We start from the raw sequence: 20,578 nt of genomic DNA, 5'->3' as shown, positions 1-20,578 counted from the left end.
GATCAGTTTTCATTAAAAATAGCAAATATCTGCTAAGCAGTGTGACCTCTCAAAATGCATCTGGGAACTTCCTGTGGAAAATTCTTTTTCTGAAGGCATCTAGATTCAGGGACCTTCCTCTCTAACTATTTTAAAAGCTCATTTTTTTGGCCAAGTAATTATCTACCCTTGTATAAAGCCTTTATGTAGACCTAATGTTAGATAACATTAGGCCGACTTTGACCGTGAGTGTGGAAAGGTAGGACTACAGCTGAATCTTACGAAGACAATGTTTATGAGAAATAGCCTTGTTCCTGACGCCCCATTCGCTCTCAATGGAACGACCATCTCCGAATGCAACAGCTATGTGTACCTAGGTCGAGAGGTCAACATGACAAATGACCTGGCACCCGAGCTGCGCAGGAGGAAGAGAGCGGCTTGGAACGCCTTCAAGAACGTCGAAGCAATAGCTAAGAGGACGAAGAACCTCCGGCTCCGGGCACATCTCTTTGATTCCACTGTTCTTCCTGCATTAACATATGCCTCAGAGACCTGGGCCCTACGCAAACAAGATGAGAACGCCATTCAGGTCTCCCAAAGAAGAATAGAAAGAGCTATGCTTGGAATATCACGTTTCACTCAAATGAGAGAACGAATCCGGAGTTCTGACATCCGTCGACGATCAAGGATCAGGGACGCTGTCTCATTTGCCAAGGTGTCGAAAATCAGATGGGCTGGTCACGTAATGAGATTTAAAGACGACCGTTGGACTAGAGCTGTTACTGATTGGATTCCACGGGATGTCAAGAGACCGCGTGGCCGCCCACCTACCAGATGGTCAGACTTCTTTGTCAAGGTCATGAACGATCGGTTTGAGGCCCTCCATGTTCCCGGAGCGAAGAGATGCCATTGGGCTACACTAGCACGCGACAGGGACAAATGGAGACGTTACTGGCGCCCGCTCGAGCAAATCGACGACTAACGGGAAGTTAAGTGATTAAGTGATTAAGTGATTAATGTTAGATAAGAATCAATAGTTTTATAAATATTTAAAATAGAAATGCCCAAGGACAGGGATTATATTTTTCTAATTTGCATTAGTACAGCTTCACCATGTATATTTGCCCTTACTACACATAGTTTAGTTTACTATATATAAATCTCTCACAGGTTATATATGATTATGTGATTTTTATATCATCTATTTACTGAGGATCTTATTTGGTTTTAATTAATGTCACTTTTTAGTTTCAGGAATAATAATTTCAATTAATAAAATAATTAAAAATTTTAATTAATAATTTTAAATAATTTTGTTTGTCACCTGTCATCTTCCACTGACATAAATTGTTATAAGTAAATTTAGGGGGATAAAATACATTTTTCAGTGTTAGAAAATGAATGCACTTTAAAACAGATTTATTAGTATAGTACAACATCTTTTTTCAATACTTTTTCGTTAGTGCTCTCTGCTCACATTGATGTATTCAGTAATTGTAGATTTCACTTAGGAATTATTCAGTTCTAAACACATTTATATTTGCACTAAAAAAAATAGAATAGTTTGCATTTCTGCTTTAGTTGTTTACCAAGTCCTATTTCTTAGCAGTTAATCAATAAACATTTGTTAAATAAATCAATGGTGCATTTAATTCAAAGTTCAAAAAAGGCTTCATGCTATTAGTTGTTAGAAATATCTTTAAGCCCAGGAAAATTCTGAGTTGCTCATTGCATCATAAAGTGCAAGGAGAACACCCAATGGGAATTTTCTGTCATTTATTTTAGATTAGAATGAAATCTCTGCAAAGGTTCCCACTGTACTTTTCTGGGGCGGTTGCTAGAACATGACGTGATTGTACCCGTTACTTTGTGAAGCCTATCTACGTGCCTTCAACAGAAGACTCATTTTCTTGCCACTTCTATGTCATGTTTTATTGCATTCGATTTTGTTGAAAATCTTTCTTTTCCAAAGCTGCTTATCAAGTATATTGTTTCTGACCAAAAGGCTTCTCTTTCTTTCATTCAGTCACAATGAATTGCTTGCCAGTGGTGACTTCTGACTGATTTCATCAGTTTTTGATAATGAGGTAGAGCAGTGTGAGGTAAATGTCTGTGCTCATGGACTTGGTTTCTGCAGCATGTCCTGAAAAAACCAGGAGCATGATGATGTCCTTAGTCCGTCTTCTCAAAAACCTCTGTGAAGTGACGATTCCTTGAAAAAGCCTCGTGTAAAGCAGGCCACTTAAATGGCAGATTCAGACAATTTGAGGTACCATCATGACGGAGAGAACCCCACTGGCTGGTTCACACAAATGCTCTCAATGAGTAAAGGAGGAACGTTTAGCAGGAAGAGCATCTGATAAACTTAGTCTCAATGCATGGAGGAGGCAGAGAGCGTGTGTGATGCTTTTTTTTTTTGAATCACTGTGAGATAGACCCTTAAAAAATTGTTCATGACTAGGTTTCAATCATACAGTCTTCCAACACCCATCTGTCTACCAGTGTACATTTCCCAGCACCAGTGTTCCCAGTTTCCCTCCCATAACTCTAACCCCCTACCCAACGCTGACTCTTTGGCAGGTGTTTTTTTTCTCTATCTCTCTCTCTTTCTCTCTGTCTCTGTCCCTGTCTCTCTTTCTCTCTCTTTCTCCGTCTCTCTTTCTCTGTCTCTGTCTCTCTCTCCTTTTAGGCATTGTGGTTTACAATACAGAAACTGCAGATACTGAAGAGTTATTCCCTTTACTTACTTTTAACACTCAGTTCTTGTCCGGTATGATCATTTCCAGCTATTATTGCTACGACAATTTTGAGGCAAACTGATTTCTCTATAATGTTCCAACTTGTAACATGGCCTTCTACAGCTCATGAATGGCTTGCTACAAATGAAGACGAACTGAGAATTGTTGTAGAGATGTCTCAGGCAAAGAAGGTGCCAGAAACAAGTGAAGGGGAATCCTTGCAGAATTCACTCATCTGATTTCATTCTGAGTCACTGTCTCTTGGGCTGAAATTCTTTTGGCATTCGTGCTTGATCTTGATTAATAAGGAGAAGGAATTATGCACTGTTAAAAAAGTACGATATTTGTGGAATGAAGAAGTACTCTTAAAAATTGTGCTTTATGGTATTTTGTGTTTATGACTCTTAGATCCTTTCCACATATTATTTAAGTATTTTAGTCAAATTTAGTCAAATTCACTCTTTACTAAACACAGATATTGTCAAAAATTGGTTCAGCAAGATTTGTTTGAATTTTTTTATCAACTAAGAGCAAAATAATTTTTTAAATCTACATAGTGCCGGGCTGGAGTGATAGCACAGTGGGTAGGGCGTTTGCTTGCATGCAGCCAACATGGCTGACTGGCGTTCGATTCCTCTGCCCCTCTTGGAGAGCCCAGCAAGCTACCAAGAGTATCTCACCCTCCCGGCAAAGCCTGGCAAGCTACCCGTGACGTATTGGATATGCCAAACACAGTAACAAGTGTCACAATGGAGATGTTACTTGGCCCGCTCGAGAAAATCGATGAACAATGGGAGGACAGTGACAGTGACATAGTGCCACTTCATATGTAACTAGAGGTGTGGTACAGGTATCATTCCAGTTCACATCACTCTGTGTAGGAGAAATTACATACAAAAACGTATCCTCTAATAAAGTTTTGTATGTATATGCCTTCTATCTCTTGTTCTATATCTTCTCATTTTATAAACAGGGTATGTGATATTTGTTTACCATTCTTTCCCAAATAATTCAAAAATTTGTTCATTTCATTCATTCATTCATCATCCTGTTATTCGTTGATTGCCTCGAGCAGGCCCCAGTAACGTCTCTTTCATCCTAGCCCTGAGATTATATTCAAGGCTCTTTAGGAGAATGAGACCCATCATTGTTACTGGTATTTGGCATATTGGGTATGCCATGGGGAGTTTGCCAGACTCTGCCCTGTGGGCAGGCTACATTCGATAGCCTGCAAGTTTGTCCAAAGTAGGAATGAGATAATAAGATGTCATAAAAAAGATGTGCTGATAAGATGTCGCGCGGCCGGAGCTGGATTTTATAGTCTCTGAGTCTTGGCCGTTGATGGGATTACACGGTGCCAGGGGGCCAGGTGGTGGGTGTGACCCCCGCCTACTGGAATTTGGAGGACCTGGTGGAGGATGCTCGACTCCAATCTGAGTAGGCTTAGAGATCTCGGCCCCGGAACCCGCGTGGATTTGTCCCTCTGCCAGTACCTTCATGTGTGCGGAGAGTGGTCTCAGCATGGTGGTGGCTGGTCCTGGAGGTCTTCGGCTGCCGGAGACCTGGTCAGGGCGGGGAGGAAAGCTCAACTCGCTTCCCTCCAAGGGGCCCCGGCGAGGAACAGCCAGGCGCGGGGCCAGGAGACTGCACTGTTCTCGTCCAAAAATTTGTTCAAGTTTTCATAATACCTTATGTTTTCTAATCAAAAGTTTAGGTAGAATTTTCATTACTCTTAATCATTTCACTCTTAATTAATGCTCTCATTCTTATATGGAGAGCTGCACCAGGCCTTTTTTCGTGACACCTATAAATCTCACTGCCTTCTTCCCATCTGTTCTCAACATAAAGTTTTCCTTCATTCTGTGATCCACTTCGCTCCAGGTTCTGTTGCTGTCTCTCAGGTTCCATCTTCTTGCTTCTTTTGTCTGCCTTGTAAGTTAACTTATAACTAAGGACAACCTTCAGAGCAAGCATAGTCATTTTCTTTATGGTAATATTATGTAAGTATGATATAATTAAAATATGGTTAATAAAAAGTGGAAGTCTTCTTCCCATGATCTTTGAAAATTCATGTAAATAGCGGTCCCTTTTCTTAATCAGCTGGTTTTTGTACTTTAGCGAATTCTTGATTGTTGCTTGAGTTTGGCCGGTTAGAAAAGTAAAATAAAGCAACTGGCTAAAACTTTACATAAACTATAGTTTTTGTGAAATTATGCATACGTTGTGTGTCTTCATGCTGAATTTTGCATCTTCATACTGAAGATGATCTAATGAAATTAAAAAAAAACTAATCTAGATAGGCTCTATATTTATATGTATGTTTTGGAGTAATTGGTAGAAATCTAATCTTTATACCCTGTTGTTTAAGAAGAATTATAATGACTAGTGCATTCCAGAGGAAGAAGGAAAAGGATATTAATTAAATTAATTAAATGAAAATCATTCATGTTTAGGTCCAAGGATGTGACTCAGATGGTAGAGCACATGTCTTGTCTGTTCAGTTCCTGCCACTGAATGACTCACTGATGGCCCATGGTTGCTACATGGAATGACCTGGCACTTGAAGTAACATTTTGACACTAACAAAAACAGCACTGAAATAAAAATTTGTCATATTAAAAAAGATAAGGATATGAATGGATTTTGGGTACATTTCCATACTTATAGAAATGATTCCTAAATTGAAAATGACTCAGTGACTAAGGTATGATTTCTCAACAGAGTGTTGGGGGGGGGGATATAGGGAAAAATGTAGAAGGAATTAAACAGTAAAGAACATTCTAGAGGAACAGATGCTAGAGTAATTCCAAAATACCCTGGGATTATTTTTTTATTCCAATAAATCTCTATTTATATTTCTTGGAGAGATGTTACATTTGACCACTTCATTTTCACATGATACAAAATAATAAGAGCAACCAGCCTGCTGAGATCTCAAAGCCAGATGGCATAGTTATATGCCATGCTGAGTTGATAGTTTGGAAATGCCAGATCTACAGAATGGCACAAGCGAAATAATGCTTCAAGGTAGTTCTAATTCACATTCACTTTCGTATCTCTGTTTACCTTTTAAATTTAAAAAAGTTAATTCAAATAATCTTATAGTACACAGCAATAAATGTCATATATACATATTTAAATATATATATGGAAACATAAAACAGGAAAAAAGTGAAATGTCCCTACTATGGTTTGCTAACTGTTGGCTTAAATAAAATTCTGATAAATGAGCAGAAATCTAAAGTCGTTTAACAGTATTAGCTAACTGCTTTTTAAATGATCAAGTAACCTAAAGTCATATCTTGCTTCTTAGGAATTATGAACCGTAATTTTAAGGATAATCCTTTGAGGATGAGTCAATAAGGTTTATTATAATAAGAATCAACAACTAACAAAGACCAACATCTTCCTCTCTCCTGATGCTGGGAAATTAAGAACCTGTTTGGTTGTCCCTTCTTTCCCTTATCTTCCTATCCTCACATCTTACCTGCCACTCCGTTTGGATGAGGTGGATCCATATTGATATCCCAAGTGGTGAAGAATTTATAGAGAGGACTGCTGTGAGAGCAGCTGCCAGGTGGTAGGGGAATCTTATGAAAGGTACCACCACTAGGAGAGAACCTGGATCAACTGTAACACAGTATTCGACTTCTTAATACTATTAGGGCTAAAGAGATAATATGGGATTCGAGGCATTTTCTTTGCCTGCACATAGCCCTGGTTTGTTCCCAAGAACCACACATGGTTCCCTAAGTACCCTCTGCACCACCAGGGACCGCTCATGAGCACAGAACCAGGAATAGCCCCTCAGCCTTGGGTATGTGCACCCCATCCATATGAGACTTTAAATACTCTTAATGTAACAAGTTTGGTAAAGTGTTGATTATGCTGTTGCGTTAACACATGCAGAAAACATTCTCTTCTAAAGTATGAAACTGTTTCTTTTCTTTTTCATTTAAGTTTTTCTTTCTTTTACCCATAAATCATGTATAATTTATTGGCAAGTATTTAAGTACATTGGCCTCATCTTAAATGAGTCTTTGCTTTCTCTGTTTTGAAGCTCATTTCTTTGATACACATACATTTACTGTCATTGCATCCTAATGAACCGACACAGATGTTATTGTGAAACATTCCTCCTTCGGTAATATTACTTATCTGGAAACTTTTATAAATATTAATACAGCTATTCCAGCCTTTATTATGATTAGTTCTTGAATTCGTTTACTTTGGACAAGTTGGCAACTTGATGTTTGAAGAACATTTTTTTTGGTTAAATGAAATATGTTCATCACTGCTATTTTAATTGGAAAGTTCAAAATCATTTTCATTTAAGGTAAATTGTAAGCACAGTTATATTAAAGTCTGATGATATCTTACTCTTTTCTTTATCTCATCTGTCCTTTGAACCCATTTTTCAAATTCTGACAATTTTTTCAGTTGCCTTAATATTGTTCATACCTCATTTATTTCCACTATTGACTTAATATCTGTAAGGAACAGAATTTCTAAATTGGCTTCCAAAGATGTTGCCCTGTATGATAGCCTGTGAATTGGTAAGTTGTTACTCCTCTTATCACTGGAGCGATAGCACAGCGAGTAGGGTGTTTGCCATACACGCAGTCCCCGGGTTTGGTTCTTCCATCCCTCTTGGAGAGGCCGGCAAGCTACCGAGAGTATCCCGCCCACATGGCAGAGCCTGGCAAGCTCCCCGTGGCGTATTCGATATGCCAAAAACAGTAATAACAAATCTCACAATAGAGACATTACTAGTGCCCGCCCGAGCAAATCGATGAACAACGGGAGGACAGTGCTACGGCAGTGCTACTCTTATCATGTTATGATGTATGGCATCATTGGTCTTAAGAACTGGATTTTTCATTTGTTTTGTTTTGGGGACATCCCCAGTAGTACCCAGGTCCTACTCCTGCCATGGTGCTGAGCAGTGGCTCCCCTCAGGCTCTGGGGGTGCCATGAAGTGCTGTGGGCTAAAGCTAGGCTTCCTGTATTTAACACATGTGCTCCAACTGATTGAGCTGTATTTCTAGCTCTGAGAAGTGGCCACATTCTTAATCTGTAAGTAATCTTATCACATGAGTCCTTAACGACAGAGGATCTCTCCCACCCTCAGGATAATGGCAGGAAAGTAGAAGAAAAATCAGATTTGAAGCATGAGACCTGGTGCTGAGTTTGAAGTTGGACGGCTCTGTGAGGATTACGCCGCAGATGCAGTGAACTGAGCATGACCGGTGCTAATAGCCAATAAGGAATTGTGAATGTTGATCTTAGAAGTTGTAAAGGACATGACTCTACAACAATCAGAATGAACTTGGAACTTTTTCTTGGAGACTCCACTTAAGAACTCTGTTTGGCCAATACCTTGATTTTGGTGTTGTGATGCTCAAAGCATAGTGACCAGGCTAACACAGCTGAACTTCCGAACTATAAATCTGTTAACTTCTGAATAGGTGATTTTTGAAGCTTCTCAGGTTGTTATTTATCATGCAACGTAGACATTTAGTGCATTAACTAAAGGCCTCTTTGACTAGTTGTTCCTTGTGTTTAATATATATATCCTCCATCTAGATTATATATATGTCATAAAAAATCACAGCATTTGTAAGAACGTGATAATAGTGTATTTTATATTGTGTACTAGTTATAACTCTTGTAATTTTAGTTCTAGATGTTTAAAATTTTGCACTTCAAATTTTTTGTTTAATGTTTTAAATCGGTAGAGCCTGGAAAGCTACCCTTGGCATATTTGATATGCCAAAAGCAGTAATGACAACAGGTCTCATTCCCCTGACCCTGAAAAAGCCTCCAATGTGTTGGGAAAGACGAGTAAGTAGAGGCTGCTAAAATCTTAGGGCTGAGATTGGAGAACGGAGAAGTTACTGGCACTCACTCGAGTAAATTGATGAACATGGGATGACAGTGATACAGTGATACAGTGAATGTTTGAATATGCCAATATTAGTATTTCTTCTATTTCTCTGCTTTAATTGAGTGGGCTTTCTCCTGATTAAACGTTTTCTACTTTTTAACATAACGAATATTTTTTTACTGAATGTTGAACTTTACAATATTGGATATAGCTGTAATTTTTGAATTATTTTCTTTATTTAAAGAATGTAGAATTTTGTTTTCTAGGCATTTAAATCACTGTAGATCACTCTGATAATTGTTTTTCAAGTATTGCTATGGTTGCTTTCAGTGTAATCTTTATCATAAGATTAGTCTTGCATCACTTGTACAAACGACAATTTGCAGGTCTCTGCTGAATGTGAACTTTGTGACTGGTTGGAACTTGAATACTTTTTCTCTTCAACTTGAGTGAGTCCTAAGAAGTGTGAATTGTTAACCTGTAGTTTGCAGGTTATGCAATGACCCTTAGTGATATTCAGCCAGTAAAAACCCTTCTCAATGAGTTTTGGAAGATTGTATATGTATACATACACTCCCATGATTAAATTATTTTATATGGCAAATGAGAATTATCCAAAGTAGGCTTGACCTCTTTAGAAGAAACTTTTAAAAAAGAAAGAAATGTATCTTTTAGTAAAGAGGTAAAAGTCCAGTGTCTGAAAAAGTTGCTTGAAATGTTTTGTAAAAATGTCTGTTTTTTTTGTGGTGGAAAGGCAAATCTGGTACCAGTTACTTGATCATGGAATTTTTAAGTGAACAGTGGTAGTGAATTCACTTGTTCTGGAAAGTATTGCTGTAGTTATAACCAGAACCTTTTTCTTGGACTTAATCCATCACCAAGTCTCCACATGTCCCAGGCTGCATGGAATAAATTAATGGTCTCCAGATATTTATGCATCATCATTACCAAGCCAAGTGTCAATTTCCTCTGCCTGTAAATAAAAATGCTGCTGAAATTTTACAAGTAATAAAAATGACTAGACTTTTGGAACTTATTAAATCTTACTGATATCAGCTAATCTTTAAAACTATGGGAAACTGAGTTTGGAGAAAAGAAATTGAAAGGGGATTAGCCAGCTAATGCTAAAAGTATGAAAGTATGTAAACCACCCTTTTTATATGTCATTTGGTTTTTGAAAATAATAGCAATGAAATATATAAAAAAAGAGAATAAACTTTAAATACCAAATAATCAACTTAAGAAATAATTGAGATTCGTTTGTCCTTATCCCCATCTTACCCTTCTTATTAATACTTAATTCAGTAATATCCATTCTCATTAATTTCTATGATATATTCGTTATCTTTGAAGTTTTTGAAATTTAAGTGTCAAAATGTATCATTTCCTCTGGTTTTCTTTCTCATTTAATATTGTGAAAAAAATTGACAGGATCTTAGAATTCATTTTAAGAATATAAGCCAATTTCTCCAGTTAACTTTTAGAACATTTAAATTGTTTCAAATGTTTTTAAATTAGTGGATGTTGAAGTGAATTTCCATGTGGATGTGACAAGGTTACTTTGACAGTTATTGTAGAAACTATTACCCCAAAGTAAAGAAATTACATATTTTTAATTGTTCTTCAAAGAGGTTGTCCCAATTTTTATTCCTTAATGTTTCTGGTTGTTCAACATCCTTGTAACTCTTGGTATTGTTTAAATTTAATTTTAAATAGTTGCATTTATTTAATTGTGATTAGATAGTTTAATTATCCATGATATTTTATGGTGGTCTACATTTGTTTTTCATGTCTAATTATCAGATAAGATACATAGTAATAGTTTACCAACCAGATTGCCCTTGAGATAAACATTCCATAGTATGGCCACTCCAACCAATTTCTCAACACCACTAGGGTTGGTTAAACATATAATGTCATCAAATATGCTATGAAAAAGTTCCCAAGTATAAAATTATTCTCTGGTTCACTGAAATGATTTCAGGCCCTCATAACACGGCTCCTGCCAACACTTCAATCGTTCCATGATCAGTTGTGGTAGTTTTTGTTTTTCCTGGTTGTAGAAAGAATAATAAACATGAAGTCACTGAAGCTAAAATATAAGCCATGTTATAAGGGAAGAAAAGGACATGACTCTAAGATTGACTAATAAGGGCAGACTTGGGTGAACTCAAAGTGCCTGGTGTGTTATATGTATATATAGTACATATATATAGTACTCCAAGACTTTGATTTATTTAGTTAAGCTTCATGAGGAAGTATTCACTATTGAAATTTTTTAAGCAGTCTAGATAGAGTTGTGAACAGAGCGATTAATGTATGTGTATTAATTAAGAGATGGAACCTGGGACCTGGGAGAAGACTCATAGGCTGGAGTGAATGCTCTTGGCATGTGAGAGCCCCAAATACTAACCCATTTCCCCTTCATTGCTTGGTGCCAGAGCACGGAAATGAGTACTATAGAGCATTGCTGAGTGTGCAAAAACAAACAAACAAAAAATGACAAGAAAATGGAGGGAGAGATGGAACCAGGGAACTTTAAGATTCCTATTTCCTTTCATCCCATGCCTTAAAGAAGAACCCATTTATCTTTCACAGAATATTTACTGCCTTTGTGAAAATTTGCTAGATAATATGTGTATGTTTTCTTAGAATAATAATAAAAAATAGTTTTTAAGAGAACAATGTAACTTTCTCATGTGTATCATCAGTAAATTATTTCTGGTAGAAGGACCTGAAAAATTTCACTGAATCTATTCTTGGTGCTAAATGGGTACAGGTCTGAATCCAGAGAATGTATTTTTTGCCCTTTTCCTAATTTGAGTGTTTATTTGCCAACCTGTATTAAAGTATGCTGCCTGTCTCCACTCACAGCTCTGAATCAGTACTTTTGTCCCCACTATAGAAATTTCACAAATTATTGAGCTGTAGTTTTTCAGAATTCTCTCTCTGTTATAGTTTGAGTAAAACATAGCTGATGCAGGTAATTCAGTTTGTAATTGATTTGGGAATGTACACTGGTATCTTTCTTTTTTCCTTTTTGGCAAAATGATGCTGGCATCTAAATTCACTATAATTTGGAAAAATTTTATTTCCTAAAATATAGAAACACCAAGAAGGTGGTCATTTAGTTCATGTTTGACAACAGAAAATTGTTCTTTTCCTGTCTTTATTACTCTTTTCAGTTTATGTCTCTCTGCCTCTACATCATCCATTGACAGGAAAATTCTCAACCTGAGAGAAAGAAGCATAGGAAAGATTTCTTCACTCTTAAACTGTATTGTTCAGACCATTTTTATCCTTTCCTTTTCCTGTTTTAGATGTTTCTTAGACAAGTAGATATTGTTAGTAATATAGCTTGATTGCAGAAATTATACTTGAAAATAATTAGCCTCTCTCTTGGATAATTGATACTATTTCTATTGATAATTCTTAGATGTGTGTGAGCATACATATTTTGTGTTGGCCCTGAGATAAAAATATTAGTAATGTTTCTAATATAAGTTTTCTTCAAAAAGGCTGGACCAGTTGGCATTCCCACCAACAATAAATGAGAGTTCCTTTCTCCTGCATTCGTATCAGTACTGGTTGTTCTTATTCTTTTTGTTATGTGCCAGTTTCTGTGGTGTAAGGTGACATCTCGTTGTTTTGATTTGCATCTCCCTGATAGAATTTTTTCATGTGCCTTTTAGCCATTTGTATTTCTTTTTTGAGGAAGTTTCTGTTCATTTCTTCTTTCTATTTTTTTGTGGGGTTGAGTTTTTTTTCCTTATAAAGTTCTACTAATGCCTTATATATCTTGAAATTAACCCTTCATCTGATGGGTATTGGATAAATAAATTTTCCAATTCTGTGTGCTGTCTCTGTATCTTGGTCGCCATTACTTTTCAAGTGCAGAAGCTTCTTAGCTTATTGTAGTCCCATTTGTTTATCTTTGCCTCTACTTGCTTGGTCAGCGGTGATTCATCTTTAAAGATGCCTTTAGTTTCAATGTCATGGAGGGGTCACAGAAACTATGGTGCATCTACACAATGGAATACTATAGAGTTGTTAGGAAAAAAACGTGAAGTCATGAAATTCACTTATAAATGGATGAACATGGCGAGTATCACGCTGAGTGAAGTAAGTTGGAAGGAGGACAGACACAGAATGACTGCACTAATTTGTGGGATATAAGAAACACACACATACACACAAGTATAGTCTGAGATGATGATAATTTAATTTTAAAAATTTGAAAAAAATATAATTAAAAGAGCACTTATTTTAATCTATAGAAGGTACTTTATTTGTCAGTACTAACTACTGACAAAATTTGTCAGTACTAACTACTGACAAATATACTTTAACTTGCTTTAACAAATATACCATGCTCCTTTCCTTCCAAGAAAGAACTTTCTTTCCATCCCAGGTCTTTTTTTTTTAAATCGAATCACCTTGAGATACAGTTACAAATCTTTCATGATTTAGTTTCAGTCATACAATGATAGAACACCCATCCCTCCACCAGTGTACATTTACCACCACCAATGTCCCCAGTATCCCTTCTGCCACCCTGCACCACCCCACTCCCCTGCCTAAATGGCAGACAATTTCCTTCTTACTCTTTCTCTACTTTGGAGCATTATGGTTAAAAGAGCACCTTTTGATGGGACGGATCTTGGAACATTATATGACTAAAACCCAATCATGAACAACTTTGTAACTGTATCTCACTGTGATTCAATTAAAAAAATACATTTTTAAAAAATGAAGTAAAAAATGCTAAAATAAATACATAAAAGTAAAAAATACCTTTTCATAATAAAAATTAATAATAAGTTAAATTTTCTCACTCCTAAAAGTAGGTTGTAAGTATCTCACTTTTTACATAGCTTTTTGCTGTTGCATGGATTGTTTGAGGCCCTTTAGATCAGTATTCACTAATACCACCTATCCTGTTGTTCCAGGTTCTCCAGGCTGTCTTCTTTGGCATTTGTGTGCTGACTGATCTTTCTAGTCTTCTGACCAGAGGAAGTGGGAACCAAGAGCAAGAGAGGCAGCTCAAGAAACTCATCTCTCTCCGGGACTGGATGTTAGCCGTGTTGGCCTTTCCTGTTGGGGTTGTGAGTATAATGAAGAGTGTATTTATCTTTGAAAGAAACTTATGTCTTATTTCAGACTTCTTAGAGAGAAAAGGACTTCCTTATGCGAGGGCTTTATGTTTCTTTGCTTGGGCTGCCATGGCAAAGCACGAAAGATGGAGTGGTTTGAACATGAAAAAATGTATTTTCTCTTCATTCTGGAATAAGAAGGGAGATCAGGATGACCGCCAGGTTCAGGTTGGGGTATTGGCCTCTTAGTTGATGGTTATTGGGTAAAGTTTCCAGTCCCTTGTGCTTGGCTTGTAAATGGCCTCCTCCCATGTCTTCACCAGCTCTCCCTTATGTCTGTTCATGCCCCAATATCCTCTTCTCATAAGGACAGAGGCCAGTAGAAACCAGATACTCGAGATCAGGAGAGGAAGGGAAGGAAGGAGAGAAATCAGGTAAGTGAGATCAATTGCATAGTGATGAATGGGAATTATGCTTTGATTAGCAAATACAGATGTGGACACCCATGTGACTGTACCTAAAACCTATATAAGATTATAAATCCATGTTGTATTAGTTTTTTGGGGGGTGGTGGGTGAGAGAAAGAGGAGAGAAAGTGAAATAAATGGCTAATCAGAGTAAATAGTTCAGTGAAGTTATGTTACCTTAAATGCCTTGTTCAAGTTTCCATTTCTACAGTTACATTCAGTGAAACTAGTGGTTGGGACCTCAAGGTACAAACTGGGGGAAGGCACAGTTCCACTCTGCACAGTATCTTATGCAGTCCAGCCTTGAAATGTGTAAACCTTTAGTCTGTGGTTTTGCTAATGTTTTTTAATTTGAGGAAGAAAATCAGCATTAGCTCATTTCTTAACTGTGTCATTAGCTAACTTGACTTAAGTAAGTGCTACCTAATGTTTGGGACCATTAAACCTCCATTGATTATCACTGCTTTTAATTAGAGCCCCCCCGCCACACACACACACCCTGCACCATAGTTTAAGTTCCTTCACAAATTCTGCTACTCATTCATTGTCTTTATAAACCTTATGGGAATATGGTCCCATGAGATTCTATAGATTTTTAACCTGGGTACAGCTAGGAAAAGGAGAGAGTTCCTGGACTTTTTGAATTATGAGGACAAGAGTCTGTTGCCTAACTCGAATTCAGGACTTTGATCTGAGAGCTGATTTGGGGCAAATGCTTAACCCAAAGTGACTTTAACTAGTACATGTACCAAATCCAATGATGACCAAGGGTCATTATTCAGTTTTGTTTTATTTTCCTCATCATTCTAACAGAGCTTATTTATCAATCTGTAGCTGGCAGAAATCTACATGCATCTTCTAAGACTTATTAGTCGGCACCAAAACCATCATTCAGTTGTTTTTGTAGGTACTGAGTTATAGTTTCATCCCAGATTTTAGCTCTTGATACCAACAGAAAGATATATCATCTTCTGGTCATAATTCTTGTTCTTTTATCTTATCCCTTGAAAACAAAATTAAGTGTTCATATTTACAGCCATTTGGCAAATCATCCAAATCCTGTAAATTAAACATGGTTAAATGATTTACATATTATTTTATAGTTTCTTCTTTGGACTCACTGTAGGAAATTCAAACATTTTCTGTTGGCATAGTCATTTAAGAGAAAATTTCCATCAGTCTAGTATGTAAAGATTTGCTCTTTCTGTACTGTCCTCCCATTGTTCATCAATTTACTCGAGTGGGCCCAGTAACATCCTCCATGTTTTGAGATTTGTTGTTACTGTGTTTGGCATATCGGATACATCATGGATAGCTTGCCAGGCTTTGCCGTGCAAGCGAGATACTCTCAGTAGCTTGCCAGGCTCTCCGAGAGGGGTGGAGGAATTGAACTCGGATCGGCCACGTTGGCTGCGTGTAAGGCAAACGCCCTACTGCTGTACTCTTTCTGTACAATTTTTAAAAAGTATCTAGAAAAAATGCAACTCTTATTTTTGTTGTTATTTCTTTTTATCCATTGCTCCCTAGCAATTTATATAATCTGGAATTCTCCCTTGGCTAGAAGGAATACAGTAAGAACGAAATACTAATAATACAATGTTAACATGTTTTCTCTTAGCTCTGCCTACCTGGTTCTTTTGGTCTGTTGTGTCAAAAGGTGTTTCTGAATCCTAACTTGTGAGACTTGCCACTCTCATATAGGCCTTATCACATGGAGTGATAGCAAAGCGGGTAGGGCGTTTGCCTTGTACGAGGCCAACCGGGCCGGCCTGAGATCGATTCCTCCGCCCCTCTTGGAGAGCCCAGCAAGCTACTTATCTCGCCCGCATGGCAAAGACTGGCAAACTCCCCATAATGTATTCGATATGCCAAACACAGTAACTAAAGTCTCACAATGTAACTGGGCCTGCTCGAGCAAATCAATGAACAATGGGAGGACAGTGACAGTGACAGTGACATGTACCCTCTAGACAGTTTCTGACATTTCTTTGGCCAGACACTATGTGCACCTGCTGAAGACCTTGAAATAATGGTCAATGCCCTTAAATTTAGTGCCTGGCTTGTAAAATGAATGCAGTTATTTTTCTTGGCTTGCTTCTTTGATTATACCTCTTATCTCCTCCGTATTCACTATTTTGTTTGTTGTCTCTGATTTGAAAGACTGAAGAGAAGCAAAATTATCCTTAATCCCCTGCACTTTAATTAGAAGCCATGACATCACTCTTCGATTTTGTATGTGTTCGCCTTCCCTGGCTGATGAGCTCTGTACTCCATAAAGAGTAAATAAATGAATCAGACATACAGCTTCACTGATTTCTTAAACCCTTTCTTCCATGCCCACTGAGGTATTACAGCCAACATTTACATTTTCATAATCTTCCTGTTTATTTGCTCTCTTTCTAATATTAAGAATCCTGACCAATATTTGCTAGTAAATTTAGATACCCCTCTGTATCTAGTTTTGATATATTAAAATCTAATTACCTACTTTCCATCTGATTTCTCACTCTCCATGAACCAAAATGCTTTTTGAGTGGGTAGAATCTGATAACTGCTTTCTTCTAGCCCTTATTAATTTTATCACAAGTTTTCATTTAAACAGGGGTTGTGCAGTTAATTTTTTATTAGAGGATCTTAATCCTAATAATTTAGCATCAAATTATATTTGATGTTTAACTTTCCCTCCAAGGTTATTTCCCATCTTTCCTTTCCAGTGTTCCATTGTCTTTGCTATGACTCCAAGCTTTCATATTCCCCTTCTGTGTCTTCCACACCCAAAAAATGCCCGGCAGGTTCTGTAATTCGATTGCTTTCTTTTATCACTGAGATTCTCTTCCTTATTAAAATGAAGATCCTTTCTGGAGCAGTACTAATAGAATTCACTTGAAGAGGCATCATCTGTATTCTTCCTATGGCTCCTGGCCAGGGAAGTAGATATCCAGCTTAACGGGTTCATTATAGACAGACGGGAATAGCATTAATGCCCATCACATAGTTACTTATAGGTCTACCTGCAGGAATCATAGTGTAAGATTGCTTATCATGTGTGTCAATGATTAAAGCGTCTGTAAGTACCTTCTACCATATTGGTTGACACCAAATCCTAGTAGGAAAAACTGAACACTCTCCCTGTGCTGGAGAACCCTAGGCATGACTTGTGCTTCCTAAGAAGGGAGGTGTCAAGTCCCCATTTAAAACCTACCTGTGGGCTAGAGCACCAGTTTTGGGTTTAAGGTTCTTGCTTTGATCTCTGGCACCACTAGGAGTGACTCTAGAGCACAGTTATGAGTAAGCCTTGAATGCTACCAGACATGGCCCTGCAAACCCAAAATATAAATAAATACAGCCCAGCTGTGTCCTTACGGGCCTCCTGGCTCAGACACCAGGGTGACCACCAGCTTCAAATGAGATGGCTTTCCCCTACAGCTGTTTGTCTTTTTCTTGTCAGTCAGAGGTTTCTAGAAAAGTGATAGTATTTTTGCCTCTATAGAAATCAAAAAGGAGGTGGGCTGAAAGAGAGGAAAGAGTGGCTACTGAATCTGCTCCCACTGCTTAAATTTTCCTGGAGACCTCTTGGCCCCACTTTTTTTCTGCTGCTCCCTTGATCTCTCTTCCCCCACTCTCTCTCACCTCAACGGCAACTATGGCAGCATGAAAGAGATGTGCAGGTTATCTGGGATTTGTATTTTCTCCACTAATGCTTCCTCCAGTAACGAGGTTAATTGAGAGTTGACAGTAATTGTTCTGTGTGGGCATGAAGCACTATATATGATTTTGTGACCGCTGGACTCTACTTCAGGGACACCATCTCTAAGAGAGAGATGAAGACAATGAAATATTCCAATCAGCCAAGACTGGGGCAAAGTTTGGTTTCAGTGTAACCTCGAAGAAACCAGGCAGGGTTGCTGGAGTGAGTGCCCATGTATCGTCGTGATTTATGTAAATTCCCATCAATGCAAAGCTGGCCTTGATTAGTAACACTAATGGCCGGAAACCGCCACCACTCCCAATGCCTTGCAACTCATTTTGAAGGGATAACCCATGGGAGGCTCTTCTTACCATGTGCAGTGAGTGTATTTCTGAACTCTGTCACCCTTTTAAAGAAGCATTACAAATAATTCTTTGACATATGTGGTCTGGAAGCACTGAAGTTTATTAGGAGCAATCAAACCAAGAATGTCTTTTGTCTCCTGTGAGTTTGTTGGCTTTCCTGCCAGCAGACCCTCTTCTGGTGCACAGTGGTTAGGGCTTCCAACCCAAAGAAAAAAACAAAAACCAATAAAGAGGATGAGTATGAATTTACTTCTCAGAACTCTAAAATGTGTTTCTAATCCCTGGTCAGAAATCACCTCTTGAATGACAAAGAGCATCCTTTATTTTCCATGGATCCAAATCTAGTCATTCTTTTCTTTTGTGAACTGCTCAACTTGCATTGTACAGGAAGTCAAGTTTTGCTACTTTGCTCATCCCCCTTTGTGCCTGGTATCATTGGGGTTGCCTTGTTGAGCTGTTCCTAACTCACCTAGATCCCTCCTCAAGGTGAAGAATGAGGAGGAAGATGAAGAGAAGGATGTTCCTCTCTCAGAAGAAGAGGAGTAGATCTAAGAAAGTTTTCGAAATTTGGATCTCTTGTATCCTGGGATGGACATCAAGGTTTACAGGATCAAGTAGCATGTGCCTGGACGAGCTTTTCTGGATTTTAACCATCTTAACTGAGCTCAGTCAGAATTATCTTTGTTAAGTAATCATTTCTGGTGTATAATTACATTCTTGTAAAGATTTAGTGAAGGCTTTATCTTTAAAACTTGTCTTTGTTTACCTGCATGTGTTTTCTTGTATCTGATACCTATTTCCATAAGAAGCATGGAAAATGGACTTTCGAATCTCAAATTCAAATACAATGAAAAAGTAATGATTTCTTTTTAAAATATGATTCTTTTTTTTTTTTTTTTTGGTTTTTGGGTCACACCCGGTGATGCTCAGGGGTTACTCCTGGCTCATGCACTCAGGAATTGCTCCTGGCGGTGCTCGGGGGACCATATGGGGTGCTGGGAATCGAACTTGTGTCAGTCATGTTGGCTGCGTGCAAGGCAAACGCCCTACCCGCTATGCTATCGGTCCAGCCCCTAAAATATGATTCTTGAGAATAATTATTGAGATATAAATCAACTCTAAATCCATCCTTAAAAAATTTTTACAATGCACATAAATTTAAATCCATAACCCTCTACAATTTAAAAAAACATTGTTTTCATTTTTTGATTTTTATCTGAGAGACTGACTGAAAAGGAAAGGTTAATTAGTATTAATTAACAATTACTAATGTCTGTGTTTGCAACACAGGAAGGAAGAGAATTTTATTGAATTTGAAATGATAGATAAAACCAAATGCCTTCCTTTCTATTTTGACATTAGAGGTAATATAAAAATAAGGGCTGGAGCAATAGCACATCAGGTAGGGTGTTGGTCTTGCAAGCGGCCGACCTGAGTTCGATTCCCATCATCCCATATGGTCCCCTGAGCGCCACCAGGAGTGATTCCTGAGTGCAGAGCCAGGAATAACCCCTGTGCATTGCCGGGTGTGACCCAAGAAGCAAAATAAATAAATAAATAAATAAATAAATAAAGGACCACTCGCAGTAGCCTTTGGGGGTCTTCAGGGGTGTCAGGGATTGAATTCTGGGCCTTCCACATGCTGGGCACGTGCTCTACCACTTAAACTATTAGGGGAGACTTTTATTTTTTTTCCCCTTACAATAGTTCACTTTGTTTTGTTTTGCTCTGTTTGGGGACTACACTTCACTGTGCTCTGGGGCAACTTTTATTTTACTTTTTTTTTTTGGATGGGCCACACCCAGCGATGCTCAGCGGTTACTCCTGGCTCTGCATTCAGGAATTACTCCTGGATGTTCTGGGGAGCTATAAGGGATACTGGGAATAAAACCCAGGTCGGCCGTGTGCAAGGCAGACACCCTACCCACTGTACTATCGCTCCAGCCTCTGGGGCAACTTTCAGATTGGGGCTCTGGGAAATCAACCCAGAGTTCTCACACACAAAGCATGTGCTCTGGTTCTTTGAGCTATCTCTCTAACTGAAAGGAAACTTTCCGGAAGCTCATGGTTCACTCTGTTTTACAAAATCTGAATTGAGTGTCAAAATCTCCTGATCCTCTCTTTATTAAAATGTCACCTGGGTGTCAAAAACCAAACTCTTCTCCATTTTATTTAAACCTTTATTGATGTTTGAAGTTTCCTCCGATGCTCGTATTCTTTCTTTTCATCTTTAAAGTTGAAAATTCAGTATCTGGTAGGTCATATTTTGTGGTAAAGCCCAGTTCGTTTCTGACGGATGCAATCATATGCTTTCCTTCTGCATTGAAATATGAATTTGATTGCCTAAGAAGGAAAACTCAG

General features: G+C 38.0%; 1 protein-coding gene across 2 annotated transcripts in view; it reads left to right on the top strand.

Annotated features, from left to right (window-relative positions):
• The window catches only part of AIG1 (androgen induced 1), a 297,078-nt gene that overhangs the window by 54,898 nt on the left and 221,602 nt on the right, over positions 1–20,578 (top strand). For both annotated transcript variants that reach the window (XM_056126279.1, XM_056126278.1), the window contains exon 2: positions 13,554–13,709. In XM_056126279.1, the coding sequence (XP_055982254.1) occupies positions 13,554–13,709 (156 nt within the window). The remainder of the gene's footprint in view (positions 1–13,553; positions 13,710–20,578) is intronic.

Source organism: Sorex fumeus, unplaced genomic scaffold, assembly GCF_029834395.1.
Source record: "Sorex fumeus unplaced genomic scaffold, SorFum_2.1 ptg000061l, whole genome shotgun sequence".
Lineage (NCBI taxonomy): Eukaryota > Metazoa > Chordata > Mammalia > Eulipotyphla > Soricidae > Sorex > Sorex fumeus.
The sequence above is the reverse complement of the archived record's forward strand: the minus strand, read 5'-3'. Positions and strand labels throughout refer to the sequence as shown.